The sequence below is a fragment of the Larus michahellis genome, chromosome 1 (assembly GCF_964199755.1).
Source record: "Larus michahellis chromosome 1, bLarMic1.1, whole genome shotgun sequence".
NCBI classification, from domain to species: Eukaryota; Metazoa; Chordata; class Aves; order Charadriiformes; family Laridae; genus Larus; species Larus michahellis.
The window spans coordinates 120,450,447-120,466,808 of NC_133896.1; the positions used below are offsets into that span (position 1 = coordinate 120,450,447).

At 44.2% G+C, this 16,362-nt stretch overlaps 1 protein-coding gene across 2 annotated transcripts in view; it reads left to right on the forward strand.

Annotated features, from left to right (window-relative positions):
• The window catches only part of HUNK (hormonally up-regulated Neu-associated kinase), a 58,593-nt gene that overhangs the window by 14,506 nt on the left and 27,725 nt on the right, over positions 1 to 16,362 (forward strand). For both annotated transcript variants that reach the window (XM_074600742.1, XM_074600749.1), the window contains exons 2-3: positions 5,847 to 6,139; positions 15,118 to 15,173. In XM_074600742.1, the coding sequence (XP_074456843.1) occupies positions 5,847 to 6,139; positions 15,118 to 15,173 (349 nt within the window). The remainder of the gene's footprint in view (positions 1 to 5,846; positions 6,140 to 15,117; positions 15,174 to 16,362) is intronic.

Below are 16,362 nucleotides of genomic sequence, written 5' to 3' on the forward strand. Positions count from 1 at the left end.
GAGCTTGGGGAAGGGGGAAACAACCAACCGAAAACAGAAACCGTATTGCCTTCCATCATTGTTGTATGTAGTTGAAAATAGGTTCTACAGCGGGCTTGCATCTGCCCTCCCTCCCCCCCCGTTATTATGTTTTTGTGTTCAGCTTCATCCTGGTATCCAACGTTTGGTTTCCCATCAGCCGTACACTGCAGGCATACAATGCCTTGGATTTCTTATCGAAGCACAACAGAAGTTGAAAAATACAAGTTTTCAAAGCAGGTTTCCAGCACCGAGGAGTATTTATAGAGGGTTGGTCTGAAGGAAAAAAAAGAAAAAGTCTCAGTAAGACTGAGTGGCACTCTGACCAAACGAGACTGCTGCAGAGCAGTCAGGCAGTGGTCTGAATGGACCTTTGCATGTCCTCTGGGTAAGCAAACATCTTTCCCTCACTACCGAAAGCACTACTGCTTGACCTGTGATTTTTCCAAACATCACTGTCGGGGTTATAAATAGCCAACAGAAAGAGGTAGTGGGGGGAGAAGATGACTTTGACTTCTGCCCACTGAGCATCTGGAAGTTCCCCCTGCCTGGTGCGACAGACCCATCACCGGCTCCGTGGGCTCGGTGTGCTGTTAGGGCGCAGGTCTGGGGAGATGCCCACCACGAAAGGTGCCTCTTGCAGGGACGTATGGATGCTATGCTGGGGCATAGGATGTGTGTGAGCCACGCTCCGTGCTTTTTTGCGGTTTTATATGTCGGGGCATGACTGTTTACGAAGAGAGTGCAAAATGTGTCTTCTCTGGATGCAGCAGTGATCCAGCAACCAAAGCCCTGGCTTCCAGATTTCTCCAGCCAACGTTTGGGCCTTTAAACGATCTCTTCTTGCTTTTTCTCAGGGCCTTGCTGTGACTGTTTTTGTGCAGTTTGGTGCCAGTCAGCTCCACCCCCCCACACTCCCCCCCCCATACCCTGCCTCTCTCTTGCAGATTCACAAAGCCTCCTGAAACACTAGCTGGCAAAAATCCTCCGCCCGTGTGTGTGTGTGTGTGTCAAAGGCGTGCCTTTGTTTGGGTGATGACACGTGCCTGTATTTGCTGATGGTGTTTTAGCTGTTCGGTTCTGTAAGCAATGTCACCGTCTCCTCCGAGGATCTGTGGAGAAGAGCGGTGCTCGCGCTTCCCCCTCACCTCCGCTCCACTACGCCTCAGCCCAACCTGAACTATTTTAGTGCGACGATCGAGAGAAGCAGCAATTGCTCATATGATGTGTCACACCATAAACTTCAGGAAAGTAATTCATTCCAACAGTGTAATTCTAGGACTCGGGAACCAAAAATACGGGCTATTACTCATCTTTCTATCTCATAACACAGAATAACTTAAAACCATTTATTTATTTACACTGCAAAGGTTTAGCCAAAAGCAAAGTGTTGAATGTCAAGAGCTACTGTTCCTACATATTCAGAGTAATTACTTGCTTTATTATTTATTTTTTATTTCTGTGCCCATATTGGTCAAGAGTTCAAGTCAGGAGATAGGCATGATGCAGAGACAAAGAGCCCCTACTTGAAACTCAGGAGAGCAAAACTGAGTAACTGGCATGTCTTGAGTAGGTTACGAAAGCTGAAATGTGTTTATTTTATTATTACCTAACATCTACAGTATTTTCTCTACTGAATGTTTTTCCCTTCTGCATGAATGAAATTTTCAGGTGTATGCACACACATGTACACTGTGGAGGAAGCTGTGTATATTAAATGCGTTGGGGCACATTCGGTCTTCACTTACCTTGGTCTAACTCTGGATGAACTCAAAATCAGGGATTTTGAGCTAAGTCAACCCTGGAGTAACTGAGTGCAGAGTTTGTTCCCTAGATTTCCTCTGTATGCTTCAGAGAAAATTCTAAATCAGAGGAAAATCCAAGAAACCCAAACAAGCAAAAAAAACCCACAGGAGCTCTGCCTGAGAGTGCTGACCCCTTTGCACAACCCTCGTACCATGGGATGCATTTAATTTAGGAAAGCAAAGTGATCCTACAAGAAAGCAAAAGCAAAAAGAACTTGCAGTGCAAGGGAAAGGGCATTGACTAGGAGGACAGTAGAATAAGTGAAAGGAGTAGTGAAGAAGATGACCCAGGAGGAACAGAGAGGAACAAAAAGCCAGAAGCTGTTATGGAGAACATCCATATAAAAGTTGATAGGCTGCTTTTGTGTTTGGGTCAACTGCAGTTCTTCTTCAGATATATAGAGGTTTCCTTAAAGACCCTGGCTTTGAAATAGTCCCCGAGATGGAGAGGAGAGGCATCTGTCTGAGATGTTTCCAGGATGCCCTGTGCTGCAGCACGGACCTAGACGAGGAGGCAAGGTCCCACAGGCATCCGTCCCATGATGACGTCCCATGATGACGCAATATTGCACTGAAGCTAGTTTCCTGCCCATCTCCCGTACAGATGCAAGTCTCCTGTAGTCTTACCTAGTGTTTTGCTTTTCTCTTTCTGCTATGCAAAGCTGTTGCCGAAAAAAACCTCTGGTTTCCCCCTTTGTCAGCTATGTCAGCTGTGCTGGTGGATCTCTTGGACCTCATGCAAAGGGCGTTGAAGGGGGGAAAGGTAGCTTAGAGTCAAGGGTGGGTCTGAAAGCTGGCTTTGCTTGTCTGTTGAGATAGCAAGTACCTGTCAAAATTGAGGAAAAAAATTGTGCTTAAGGCAGAGAAAGCTAATTCTTTGTGACAGTGGAAAAATCATCAAGTAGTCATATAGTTGGCTTTATCTCCTGGGTTCAGGTCGTTGCCCCTGCTCCCCACAGCCGTGCTCAGCCTGAGCAGCAGACATGCCTGCGTTTGGTAATGTGCTTTTTTTTTTAGGTTAATGAACTGGGGATGACTTACTGGTATGGGTAACAGATTATTCTGTTCCAGACTGTTAATACTCCACGCTTTGTACCCTGCAACTGTGGAAAATATTGGTGTTTTTTTAAAAAAAAACCAACTTCTGCAGAGATTGTGTTTGCCAGCAAGCAAAGTGGCATCTCATGTTTCTGTAACCCCTGAATTTGTCCTCACCAGAATAACTTCTGTGGTTTGCTATCTAAATAATCCATGCAAGCCTGTGTTCTTGGTCCTATCTCATTAGATGGAAGAACGTTCTAATTTAAGACTGTTTCCTTGGTGAATCACCTGAGGCTTTCAGAAATGGTGAAGTTAAGCTCTGATTTACTTGTTGTTTTATCTTAGGACTAAATGATCTTTCTTTAATGTGACTAGTCAGGAATGTAGCTTCCAGGCGTTTATGGTCCTGATGCTGCTCTGGGCTTCACCCAAGCAGCTGTCTCATGTGTGGTGTTCAGCCTTATCTCTTTATCAAGGGTATTTCATCAGAATGATCTTTTAGCAGCAGAAACGTATCCAGCTAATAACGTGCTCAATGATCCTGACTTCTGGCCCTTAAGACAGGCTATGAAAGCCCCAACTCCTGTAGTTTTATTCTTTAATTCCTCTGCTGGCAAAACTTGACTTTGATTCAAGGTGTTCGTGTCAAAGGGTCTGGGTCTATTTTTGTTGTCATTTTTCCAGACCATATTTTTTGTGGCTTTTGTTCTCTAAAGGAAAACCAAAATGTTCGCTAATGTAACCTTTCCTTTGCTTGCAGAAAAAATAAAGGTAGGGCTAGTCACACTGGGAGCTGTCAAGTGCTTGATGTGTGCTTGGCACTTTCTCAAGCTAGGAAGGCAGCCAGGTATGCTTTGAATAAGTTTGTCTCCCTGTTGCCGAAGCCCACGAGCCCGCAGTACCGTGGGGTGTAATGATGTCATTGGCCGTAGTTGAAAGTGAGTTTTCTGCGAGTAGTTAGTTCATCGGCCATGGGGAAGGATGTTGTATGAGCTGGAGAGGGAGGGAAGCCTCTGGGACTTGTGCTGCTGTCTGGGTGTTAAGGCTGGGGTAAATAAGATTCTGAGGTTTTCCCAACATTTGTTATTCCTTCTCGTTGTAGGACTAACGTAATGCGGGAGATCTTAGAATCAATCATAGAATCATAGAACCGTTTTGGCTGGAAGAGACCTTTAAGATCATCAAGTCCAACCGTTAACATAACACTGCCAAGTTACCGCTACACCATGTGCTTCAGTGCTACATCTGCAAGTCTTTTAAATATCTTCAGGGATGGTAATTCCACCATTTCCCTGGGCAGCCCGTTCCAATGCTTGATAAACATTTCAGTGAAGAAATTTTTCCTGATATCTAATCTAAACCTTCCCTGGCGCAACTTGAGGCCGTTTCCTCTTGTCCTGTCACTTATTACTTGGGAGAAGAGACCGACCCCCACATCTCTACAACCTCCTTTCAGGTAGCTGTAGAGAGCAATAAGGTCTCCTCTCAGCCTCCTTTTCTCCAGGCTAAACAACACCAGTTCCCTCAGCTGCTCCTCATAAGGCTTGTTCTACAGACCCTTCACCAGCTTTGTTGCCCTTCTCTGAACATGCTCCAGCACCTCAATGTCCTTTAGTACCTCAAGATCCTCCAAGGCCAAATCAAAGCAGACAGCAAAGATGCAGGTGCAGCATCTTTGTGCCTCCATCTGGGAGGGGGGGGTAGAGGCATTTTGTTGGACCTGTACCCATGCAGACAAGACTCTCTCACATCACGTAAAATTCAGTGTCAGGCAGGAATACCAAGCACCATGTTTCCCCCCACCCCGCCGTCATCCTGACAAACAAGCAGCTGTCACTTGGTCAACGATGGGCGAGCTGTGGGGACTGGGTGCTTGCGGTGAAGGAGTGCCTTTGTGGCAGAGCTCTGAGGAGAGGAGGAGCCGGGAGAAGGATTTCACGGTGGCTTTTGTTGCTCAGCTGGCACAAGCTGTTAGATCTTTGTCTGGCGCAAATGACCTGGAAGTCTGCAGCACCCAGCCTAAATAAGAAACCTCAATAAATAAATAAGCGTCTGTAAATCTGAGGCAGAAAAAGGCAGATACTTTTATTGCGACTATTTAGTGAATGCATTAAAACAATAAAAGGAACCAGATTCTTTAAGCATGGAAAAGAGCCATATCCTAGGCAGTCCCATCCTTTTGTTCTCAGGTGGCTTTCTGCACCAGCAATGAGAAGGAAAGCACTTGGATAGGCGCTAGCACGTGCTGTGTTTTAGGTTGTGGTACGGAGTCTCCTTAGTTTTATTATGTACTTTCATGATGGGTTCTGGTTGACTTGGACATCTCTGAGCAGGTGTGCCACTGAGAACTTGCATTAATAAAAAAAAAAAAAAGTTTTGCCGTCTTGGACTCTGCAGAGTTTCTCGATTCTAGCAGTCACAATGAGATCATCTTTCATGTACATTTTAAAAGAGGAAAAAGAAATGTGCCAGGAGAGTAGTACGAATTTTTTTTTTTTTATGATATGCTTTTATTCTTTTTAATCATGCAAAACTAACACTTGGCTATAGTTTAAGAAACTTGCCATGGAAGCATATCATCTCAAGTCGTATGTCCAAAGCCAGGAAACGCCAAAAATTACGCTTAAAACTTGTAAACACTAAGCTGAAGACTTTCTGGGAAAGTAAATAAAATAAATGCCCAGTGTGCTAAGTGTTTGAGTATGGTTAATGAGATTGTCTCCTCTCCTTTGTTACCTATTTCCTTGCAATATTTTTTGTCTGTCATCGTACAAGGGAATAAAGAGAGAAATTGTCAGTGGGTTTGGAAAAAGAGCTATTTCTCTGATCTGTGCAGTTGTACCTGAAACCATGGTGTATCAGTTGAGACTGACTTCCTTTTGATTTTTTTTTCTTTTTTCCCCGTGGTTGCTTATACAAGGTTAGAGCAATAAATCATCGGTGTGACTGCTAACAACCCCCTCTCCTCTGTTCTTTCATTAGGTGGCAGTGAAAGTAATTGACAAGAAAAGAGCCAAAAAGGACACGTATGTCACCAAGAATCTGCGACGGGAAGGGCAGATCCAGCAAATGATCCGCCACCCGAATATTGCTCAGCTGCTGGATATACTGGAAACTGAAAACAGCTACTACCTTGTGATGGAGCTGTGCCCTGGTGGCAACTTGATGCACAAGATCTATGAGAAAAAAAGACTGGAGGAGCATGAAGCGCGCAAATATATCCGGCAGCTTATCCTGGCAGTTGAACATCTTCACCGGGCAGGAGTAGTTCACAGGTAAGCTTAAAAACCCTCTCTGGTTAAAATTTATCTCCGAGCCTCTAAGTGGTATTTTGGCATTTATTTGTATAGTAAAGAGTTTTCCTCATAAAAACATATTCCTGACAGCTTTTTTGGCTAATCTGCATGATACTGCTTAGAGGCTCGTCTTGTAGACGTTAGAAAGTATCTGCAGAAAGCACTTAAGTGAGTGTGTAACTTCAGGTGAGCATGCCGGAGCTGCGCTGACTCCGTGTCCTTAAAGATAAGCCTGTGCTTTCCAAAAGTAGGGCTCTTTTCCTGCAAGTAGCAGTAATTTGCCTCTTGAAAGTGCTGTACCAGCATTAACTAATGAATCATTTCACTATTTCCTTGAGGAGGTGGTTGTGTCTGTTGTTTTACTGGTGGCAACGCAGCAGTATGGGGAGATGAAGTGATTTGCCCAAAGCCTCACAGTGACACAGGTGGGACAAAGCCTGAGTGGGACCACAGAAATCCCTTTCTTCTGCTTCTCTGCTCTTTCTACTGGTTACATTGCCCCAACAGGACCTCACAAGTTTAAATACTGTGAAGTACAATGCAGAGTATGCAACTATTTAGTTCATCTCACAATGTCTTCTCAGGAGAGATCCGGAGCTGTTTTGATACATCACTTTCTTTCTTTAGGACCTTTGTTCAATTGATGTATAAGCAGGATATGGATGTCCTTACGGGGGGGGAAGCTGTGGAGTTAAAAGTTTACCCGGGCTCAAGGGGAAACAAGACAAGTTCATCAGAGATAAGTCTGCAGAGGGCTGCTGAATAAGGAGTATCTACCTCTGCCTGAAGTCCCTGAGCAGCAAGTAGTAGAGGCAAGGAGAGTCCAGGTGGAGGTATCACACATGATTGCCTCTCCCTTCCTTTCTCCGCTTTTGTTCTCTTGGCTCCTATGGAGACAGGAGGATGGCGGGCTGGGTGGACCTTTGGTGTGAGCCGTTATGTCTCCTTTTCTTTTCTTAGGTGTATTTATAGGGTATCGTCTAAGAAGGAGGCTCCACTTTCTAAATTTGGGCCAACAGGGGTTAAGTCCGGACTCCCATGTACTTCCCATATGATGCTGAGCAAGTTGCGTAGACCCCATCCTCTTAGGTTATGCAGGCACGTAGTAGGAGCTAGGCACCTTTTGAGCATCTGGGTCTTAATTTCCTTGGCTGCACTGACTCCGTATGACTCTCTGCTGGAGAGCTGCTGTACGCACCCGTCCACAGGGCTGCTGTGCAGGCAGCTGGCAAACTGCCTGAGGACAGCCCACAGCCAGCTCCTCCAGCTGTGCCCAGCTGTGTGCTGAGCTGCCTACCGCTGTGCAACACTGTTGGGTGCATCTGGCTTGGTGGAACTCCACGTGCTCTGAAAACGGCTTTATTTTTTTTTTTTGTCATGAATCTCTCTGCGTGTTCCCTGTGATCCATTAGGGACAGGTGCTACGTGCACATCCAACCTCAGGTGTACTGAGGTCTTATCTTGAGATAAATTTCTGGTACCACTGTAATATAAATATTTGAGCAGCCACCAGGTCTATTCTGCAGGTTCTCTATCAGCAGCTAAACTGCCGACCTCTTTAAATTATTAACCCCACAGTTTGGGGCATGGAAAAGGAAGAAGTCTATGCATTGCGTTAAGGGATCAATTAATATCTGGTATGTAGAGAGGGAAAGGGAGGAAAAAGGTCAAAGTTTCTGAATTAGGCAGAGGAAAACCTGGCAGGAACAAGATGAACGCATTTAGCTTTTAATAGCAGTATTGAGTTCAGCAGCAGTTCCTCTCCCTGAAAAATTTACCCTCCGTGTAGTGGCTGAAGCACTTATGGGGGGTTGGTAGGTTTGGCTTTGATTCCCTTCTTTTTCAGAGAGGATTCAAATTCACATTTTGTTCCAAAATAGCTCATTCACTAGGTGCAAGCTGGAATCAACAGGCTGCTGTGGTGGGAAGAAGGCAAAGCTTTGGGGTCTGCAGAGAACATGAGCACAAGTTCCCGTATGGATGCTGCCTCTTTCCCTCTGCTGTCTCTGGGAACATAAATAAGCGTAGCTCACAGAGACTGAAGTGTGAGGAACCTTCATGAGTGGAGGGAGGAAGCAGCCCTGGAAATACTGATATGCTCTGCTGCATCTGGCAGCTGAGCTCTCTCCGTCCAGCCCCGTGGTGTTGGATTAAACCTTACCCCAAAGGCAGCACACTCCATCCACTCCATTTCTCAAATCACAGCGTGGCACAGAGCTTGTCCTCGGGAGTCTTCCACCCAGATAATGAGCAGGTCCAGTTCTGCTTAAACTGATAAAATTTGACAGAATCACAGGCAGTGTATCTGCAAGTATTTTCTCTAGCTTAACCATCCGATGTGTTGACTTATTCTGCAAACGAAGTACGTAGAGCAGCATAGAGATGCAGGAAAAACACTGATGGCGTGATCCAGGTTTATTCTCCTGGCTCTCTGTGAGCAAGAGATGGAGAAAGAATAATAGTTACCCCAGGAGTTGTCCTTCAGCATCGCAGGCTTTTGACTGTGGCAACTCTAAAAACAGACTATTCAATCGGCAGCTGAAGAGGGGGAAAAAATAGTGCAGAAGTCTGATTCATTCTCACCCTGGATAAAATGGCAATGTTCTGTTGTTGTTATTGTTGTTATTTTTAAAACAGGTAAAAATAACAGCACTTTCATCTACGTGGTGATCTGTGGGTGTTTGCATTCACTGTGTGTGAAACAAAACACGGCATCCTAGGCCAGAAAGCGGTCTGCTGTTTGTCTCTCTCCAAATGTTTTCATCATTCCCATTGAATGGGGCACGACGTTGAAAAGTGTTCACTGACTCTTTTATTGCAAAAGTCACCAGCGTTCTTGTGTGCATTATTCAAGGAATAATATAGATGACTTGCCCTGTTCTATAACTCAGCGTGAAAAAAAACGCCAGATGAAATAAGTTGCATGAAATTTGATTACGTTATTTGATGAATATTACTCGGTAAGCTTCATTACTTACAATCAAGGCTTGGCACTGCAGAAAAGCACTCTGGGAAAGAGCTGGGACCCAGAACTCAATGGAAGCGCCTCTTTTAAGAGGTACTGATATGCAAACAGCCTAAAATTAAAAAAACTTCAAGAAACCTCATTGTATTTAGAGAAGTTAAAAAAACTACTCATGTTTGACTGTGTAGAAGCATTTCAAATTATAAACATATCATCTGCTACGATGGATGGAGACTACAAGTTCCTGAGTGCAGGAGCTACGTCTTCGGAGGGGGGTGTCCAGGGTTCAGAACTCCTTGGCCACTTGCTGAAAACAGAAATGCCGCTATTCTATATATAATTGGATGTAATCATTTGTGTTTCATTCCTGCTATCAGAAGTGCTGGTTGGTTGCTAAAAATATACTTGCAACAAGCTCAGCTGTGAATCAGGTAGGAATATTTATCTTTCCCTCTGACAGAGGAAAACAAACCCAAATGGCAGTATCTGGTGAAGCTTTCTCCTTTCAGAGGGTGTTTACATAGGCCTTCATGCTGTCAAAAAGCACGAGGAACAATAAGCCCCTTGGGAGCGTAAGGACAACAGAGAAAATGAAGTGAAAGCCTTGGTGCTTGCCACTGCATCCCACAGGAAATTCTCAACAACCCTTTTAAAGTAATTTTAACAAAATTCAGTCCCATTCAGTGCAATTACTGTCAGGATGTCAAAGAAAAGAATTTAATAATGTATTGGTAGCAAAGATAGCTTTCTGTGTTCCCCCTTTTTCTGTCTTCGTGGCAGCATATTCCTACCTTCCGCTGCCATTTTGTAATGAAAAGCAGATCAGGAGTTTGAAAGACACAAAAAATTCCCCCCGAGGTTTTGAGCGGAGTTTATATGTTTTTCCATGATCTCTTTCCCTAGCAGAGTAAGGTGGTGCCGTATGATCCAGTTGCTCGGGGTGCTGCGGGATTCCTGCCTTGGTACCTGCTACTTTGACATGTTGGCTTTGATAACTTCCATCCTATTAATTTTAAGTGCCAGTAGTCTGGCTGCTGATGCAATATTTATGACAGATCCTGCACTACAGAACACTCTCCTTTTGAAGTGCAAAGCTGGTTTGTCTTTGTATTTTATGTCAGATTTCAAAATTACCTTTGGGCGTTCTCTCTTGGAGTACTCCGCTGTAAACAAACCAAACATTGCTTTAGTGAAGACAATAGACTGAATTCCTCTTTTACAGAGGCAACCGCATTGAATTCGGTGATGTTGTGACTGATAGAGGAATCAGGCTCAATAAATAATATTTTGATAACAAAGCCTTTGAAATGTGTATCGACGTGAGGATGAACGCAAATCTCTGCGACCTTTCCAGCTCACCTCCGACTCTTGCGTGGGCCTGGAAAGTGGGCTTGCGGGATCGGTAGTTAAGGAGTGATTTTTTTGTGGTGCTGCTCTGATTAAAAATAAGATGCGTGAGACAGCAGCTAACCACTGCTGCTTTGCAGCTGCTTGCTGGTAAAAACTTCCTTCTCATCCCTCCTCCCCCAGACAAGAAATAAAGTGTCTAATGCAAAAACTTCAGTTCTGATGCCTGCAGTGGCACTGAATAAGCTTCTTTCAGAAGCACGCTGAGCTGACGGCTGAAGCCTGGGGTAGCCCACGCAGTGGAGCAGGCTTGTGTTGCTCGGTGGAGCCACTGGCTGGAGTTGGGGTTGCCAAAGTGGTCTGTGAAGCTCTAAGCAAAGCCGGAGGCAAATCGGCCCCACCGACAGCAGAACAAACTCGCAAACCAGCCATCCCGTGGAGAAGGCCTATCTTCAAATACGGGGAACGCCGACTCCATGCTGCTAGCTTCACAAGCTGACAAGGCATAAATATGTGCTGATTCTCCACATTGTGGTAATGCAGCTTGATCTTTCTTGAGTGTCTTCATTATTCATAGCTTTCACTAACTTGTACCATAGTTAGACACTCTCAGCATCATGGATCTAACCCCTCAGGAAAAGGCAAAATTTTTTGTTCCTTTAGTATTTATTTGAAGGTTTTCAGCAATGAATGCCGAAAATTTGCTTTCGGGGAAAAAAAATTTCAAGGGCCTGCAACAGAAAGGAAAAAGAACAGATTTACTTGAAGGAGGGAAGCTGAAGTTCTCCAGCAACTGCATCTCTTCTCCCTGCCTCAGCCCCACGCAGTGTGGCACGTGCTGCTGGCGTAAGGGAGCGCTTGCCCAGCCCTTCCAGCCGCAAAAGCAGCTGTGTCCTGCTCTAGGAACCCACCAAGAAGTGCAAGCTGCGTGCAAAACTGTGAGGACCTTGGAGTCTGCAGGGACCGGCATGTGTACCTGATGTTCAGCGCTCTGGGTCTTCCCGTTGACTTCAGCAAGGATTTCCATTGCTGTGTGTGTCGTAGCTGGTAACTTGCATTCTCTCCCATAGTATGCAGCTATTAAAAACATGCAAAAACTCCACTGACTAAAATAAATAAGGTGGTATGTTTGCTTTTATTTGTTAAACCATTTATAATACAGTGCAAGAAATTCAGGGCTCCCTAACGCTTTTGGGTGCAGTGGTGCTACTTTTTCCGTTTCAATGAAATAATGTAAACATTCAGACAAAGCAGCAACTCAGATAAGCCTCTCTTCTTAAAAAAATAATTAAAGTTTGAATTGGACGGAACTGACATAATACAGCATTTAGGAAGTTCGGGGAAGTCAGTCCTGCCTGCAGGGTGAGCCTAAGGCAGATGCGTAGAATTGGATTGTACCACTGCCCTTTTTGGTCAGAAAGAAATAGCGGGTAATCTGGTGCAGTGTTAAAAGTCACCCAAAGTATTCACTAAAGTAACCCTCCTGTCCTGACGGCGGTGGATCTTGTCCGGAGGCGCAGGCGCTGTTTGCGCTTCTGCTGTGCTGGCGGCAGGTACCCGCCGTCTCTCTGCCCCGCTGCCAGCCTGCCCCAGGGGATGGGGCTGCCTGGGGGTCCTGCCCGCCGCCCACCCCACGGCTCCACATCTGCCTAGCAGCCATTCTCCAGCTGTGCCTTAGCCTGGGCGTTTTGGGTTTAGTTTCGTACGGCTTTTGCCTCGCTTTTTCTTAAGGCTGGTTGGCGCGGAATCTTCTCGTTAGGTTGCGTCGAGGAGTAAAAACCTGTTGTCCTTGTTCCCCGGTGTCACGCCGGAAAAAAAAGTGCTTTCATATTGACATGGGTTGACAAAAATGTGGTGCATATGGACCATTAGATCAGTTACCGCTTACCGGCAAATCTGTTGAGAATAGACATATGGGTAAACAACTTTAATTAACCAGGTCTGACTGCACTCTATACTGAGGCTATATTTACATATGTTTTTTCTCCTCTGATCGCTTTAAAATGCCCTGTAATATTTAACTTTAGTTGGTTTTATTTTAAACCTTGAATCCTTTTAAATATCTCTTCTTGTGTTTATTTTTAGCCCTCCCGTCACTCATTTATTATTCTAATTGCCTGTGTGTCTTTTCTCCTCAGCTTACAGCTTTCATCTGTCCGTTCCCTTGCCTTTATTTTTAAAGTCTTACCTCGTCTTAACTAATGTTTAATGTACTCAGAGGTTCCAAATGGTCTTGCTCCTTGCTTTGAGACGTTGTACTGAGCATTGCAGTGTATGTCCCGAAGCTCCATGTGTTTCTGTTGATTTCAGTTTAGTTTTGTTGGTTTTTGTTGGGTTTTTTTCTGGTGGTTGTTTTTTTCTCTTTCCTATACTGTTTTTTTTTGGCACTCTCTCCTGTTAAATTCCCATCCCTGATACCTTTCTAGAGCCCAATCGCACTGTCTGTGAAAACCTCCACCTGCAAGCAATAAGGACGTGAGACGTGAAGAAATAAGCCCTTTTTGGCAGTGAGGGGAAGCAGAAGTGGGTTGATCTGGATCCCTCTGGCAGGGCACATCCTCCTAGTATCAAGGCATCTCTCAGCAGCAGCAGTTGCCCGACGAGGGAAGCTCCTTTTGGAGGACACAGGGCGGTGGGTTTGCAGCACTGTCGCAACATGTGGAGTCTCCCACAGATGAGGAGGGGGATGCCGTGGATGCCAGATGGGCTCATGGGGTGTCCCAGAGTCAGTGCTCACCCTTGGAGCAGGAGCAGGGCTGGAGAGTGGGCTCTTTGTAGGCTGGGTCTTGGTCAAAACACCAAATGTGGTTACATTTCTGCCATGGCGTTTGAAATTAGCTGTCACTTTTAACGTGGCTGGTTTCCTCAAGTCAACACATTGGGTTATTGCCAGAGGAGGGACCACAGTCCCCTCCTCCTGTCTCTCAGGCTGGTGCTTTATTGACTGAGTTACGTTGCTTCTCTGAGAAGAGGACGGGTGCAGAAGGCAGTCCACTCCTCGGGAGGTGTTCAGCTGGACGCTCTAGGAAAGCCTGGATAACACCCCTGAATAGCTGAAATTTGCAAAATACTCTCCTTCGTTAGATTTATATAGTATTTCCCCTATTTCTTTTTCCACGTGAAGCAAGGAAGATCTGCAAGAAATGCTTACTGAGGTGTAGAAACATCTGTTTGGAGAAGGTCCTTGTGGGGTGGTATCGATGAAGCGAGTGGTATCCGACCTGCAAGTATTTTTCTGCCTCAGGTTTATTTGAAACACAGCATGGGCATAAAGTGAAATGGAGAGGAACATTTTAAAAAAGGCTTGGAGTTGGTCACAGCTATTTTTCTTTCTTTCCCAGATCCTTTCTTGTGGAAGTACTTTGTTTGGTTTGGTTGGTTTACTTGTCTTATTTTATTAAGCCTTATATCTTCATCTGTAACGGAGGCATCCTTCATTACTCCCTTTGCCTTACAAAGGCAAAATACCATGGATGTCACTGACTTCCCATAATTATAGCTGATGGCTTTATTATCCAGATTTTTCCGAAGCGTGCTGGGAGAAGCACCACTGCCTGTCTGAGCTATTGATATCCTGGCATGCTCATTGTTAGAAATATTTTATGTCCGGATGGGGGGAAAATTCTTGTGATAAAGACACAGCCAACTGCTAGAAGTCATGGACAAGTTGTGTAGTAACCGAAATGATTTTTTCATATTATACTCAGTGCTTAGTCTGTATAGTTTGGGGTTTTGGGGTGTTTTTGTGGGTGGGTGGGTAGTCTCTGGGATATTTTTCTTAGGTAGAACATGGCTTACAAAAGCGCAACCATGTTGTTAAGTGATGAAAGGGCAGATGTTCAGTGAACAGCGTGCTGACATATTCAGAAGAAGGGTCAGTCATCTTGCAGAAGGCTGCTTTCATTTTATCCTGTCTTTCCTGAAACTGGTCCAGGCCCTGATCCAGTGGCTCTGTGGCATTGGGCAGGATGGTATGGTGGAGAAAGCGCTAACAAGGCCACGCAGAAAACCTGTGTGGCTTCTTCTCTTGGCTTTATTTTTGGCCTTCTGGATGGCATTGGGCAAATCATTTCAATCCCTCAGCCTCAGTTTTCACCTCTAGCATATGACAGGTGCCAGTGCTGACCACCTCTATAAGGCATTTGAATGCTTCATCCCCAGGGAAGGTTGATTCTGGTCTTCCTTGTAGACAATAATGGAGAACAGACATTTGACTCCCCAGATCTCTGCAGAAGAAGGTTTATTCTTCAGCTGTGGCCAGAGAAGAGCCTTTGGTTGTGAAGAGTAATGAGAAAGTGATCTCCAGTTCCAAAAACATGTATTTGAAGTGTTTCCAGTGTGTAAGATTTCTGCAAACTTTTAAGTACGTGAGGAATTTGAAGAACCTGATTAATTACAGGATGTACTGACAAATGTTTATAAAGTCATTTTGTGCCTGAAGAGTAGGTGTGAAACTGTGTGTGAAAGCACTGGTAATTTTGGAGAGGAGACAATGCATGGGGCTTTCTGCTTTGAATGCGGAACTGTGTGTGCTACTTTCATTATATGTGTTATTATATATGAATCTTGTAAATGCACTGGTGAGAGTGACAGGAAGCTGCTTCATTATTTTGGAGGCTCACTCAAAATATTTTATTTCTTTCAGAGACTTGAAGATAGAAAATCTGTTGCTAGATGAAGACAACAATATCAAGCTTATTGGTATGAAACTAGTTTGGCAATTGTGGTAATTAAAATTGGTAGTTTTATAAAGAGAGTTTTTGAGACTTCATAATCCTTCATGTGACAACTGCTAATGTTGCTGCAGAGAGGAGCTGAGAGAGTATAGATAGCAATCAAGCTGTTCCTGACAGCATCTTGTGAAAAAAATGTTCCAAATAATTCAGCTTTAACTGAGTATGGGAATAATCCTTCATCTTTTAACCAACAGCTTTCATATTCAAATCAGAAACTTTGTAAAGAATTAAAGAATTGACACCACAGAATAATTTATCTTATTATCTTGGTATTTTCATATTTACTAAGGGTTGGATTCTGCCCCCATATGCATATGCTTCCGCTGAAGTCAGTGGGAGTTGCACACATTTTTAGCAGCTGGCAAAATTTGATCCTATATTTATATTCGTTAAATTTGCTTCCAGCACCCAATACGAAATTGGTTTAGAGGGTGCTGTTAAAAAATAAAGAAGATAAACGACAGAGTCTTGATTGTATTCGGGTATCAGTTGTGCGCAGCACTCAATTCATTCAAGTTGTGCAGACATTTTAGATCAATCATTGGTGGGTAGAGGCTCTCACTGCCTTTGCGTAACTCCCAGTAATGTTAATGTGGCCATTGAAAAGAAAATATGCCCTTCATAAAAAAAACCCCAAACATCTGTTTATATTTATCTCCATGCCTACACTTTTGCCAACAGCAGTGTCTGTCGTTGCAGACTTAAAAACTTGATTGACTTCCGTGCTTCAAAAGGTTTCATGAGCTGAAAAGTGATGAAAAGCGCTTAACAGTCAGGTCAAACGGGCACTTACTGTAACATATAAAGCACATGCATCTCCAAACAAACAGGAGGAGGATGGCTAATGAGATCTGAAATATTCAAAATTAACTTAGGGAATTCAGTCATTGGAAATAGTAGCACGACTTCTAGTTATTATTCTATAGCGATTCAAGCAACTCTGGGAAAATAATAGCAAAAGAGAACTCTGCATTACCTCAGCTACGGGTCAAGAGGATACCGATATGTTACCATGAATCATTCATCAGTAATGATGGGTACCACCCATTATCTTGATTTAGCAGATAAGTGAGACCAGATGGTTTGCAACAGTGCTGTATGAGCATCTGATTGATAGATTTAAAGGGTTTCTATAACTTTCCCGTTATTGGATG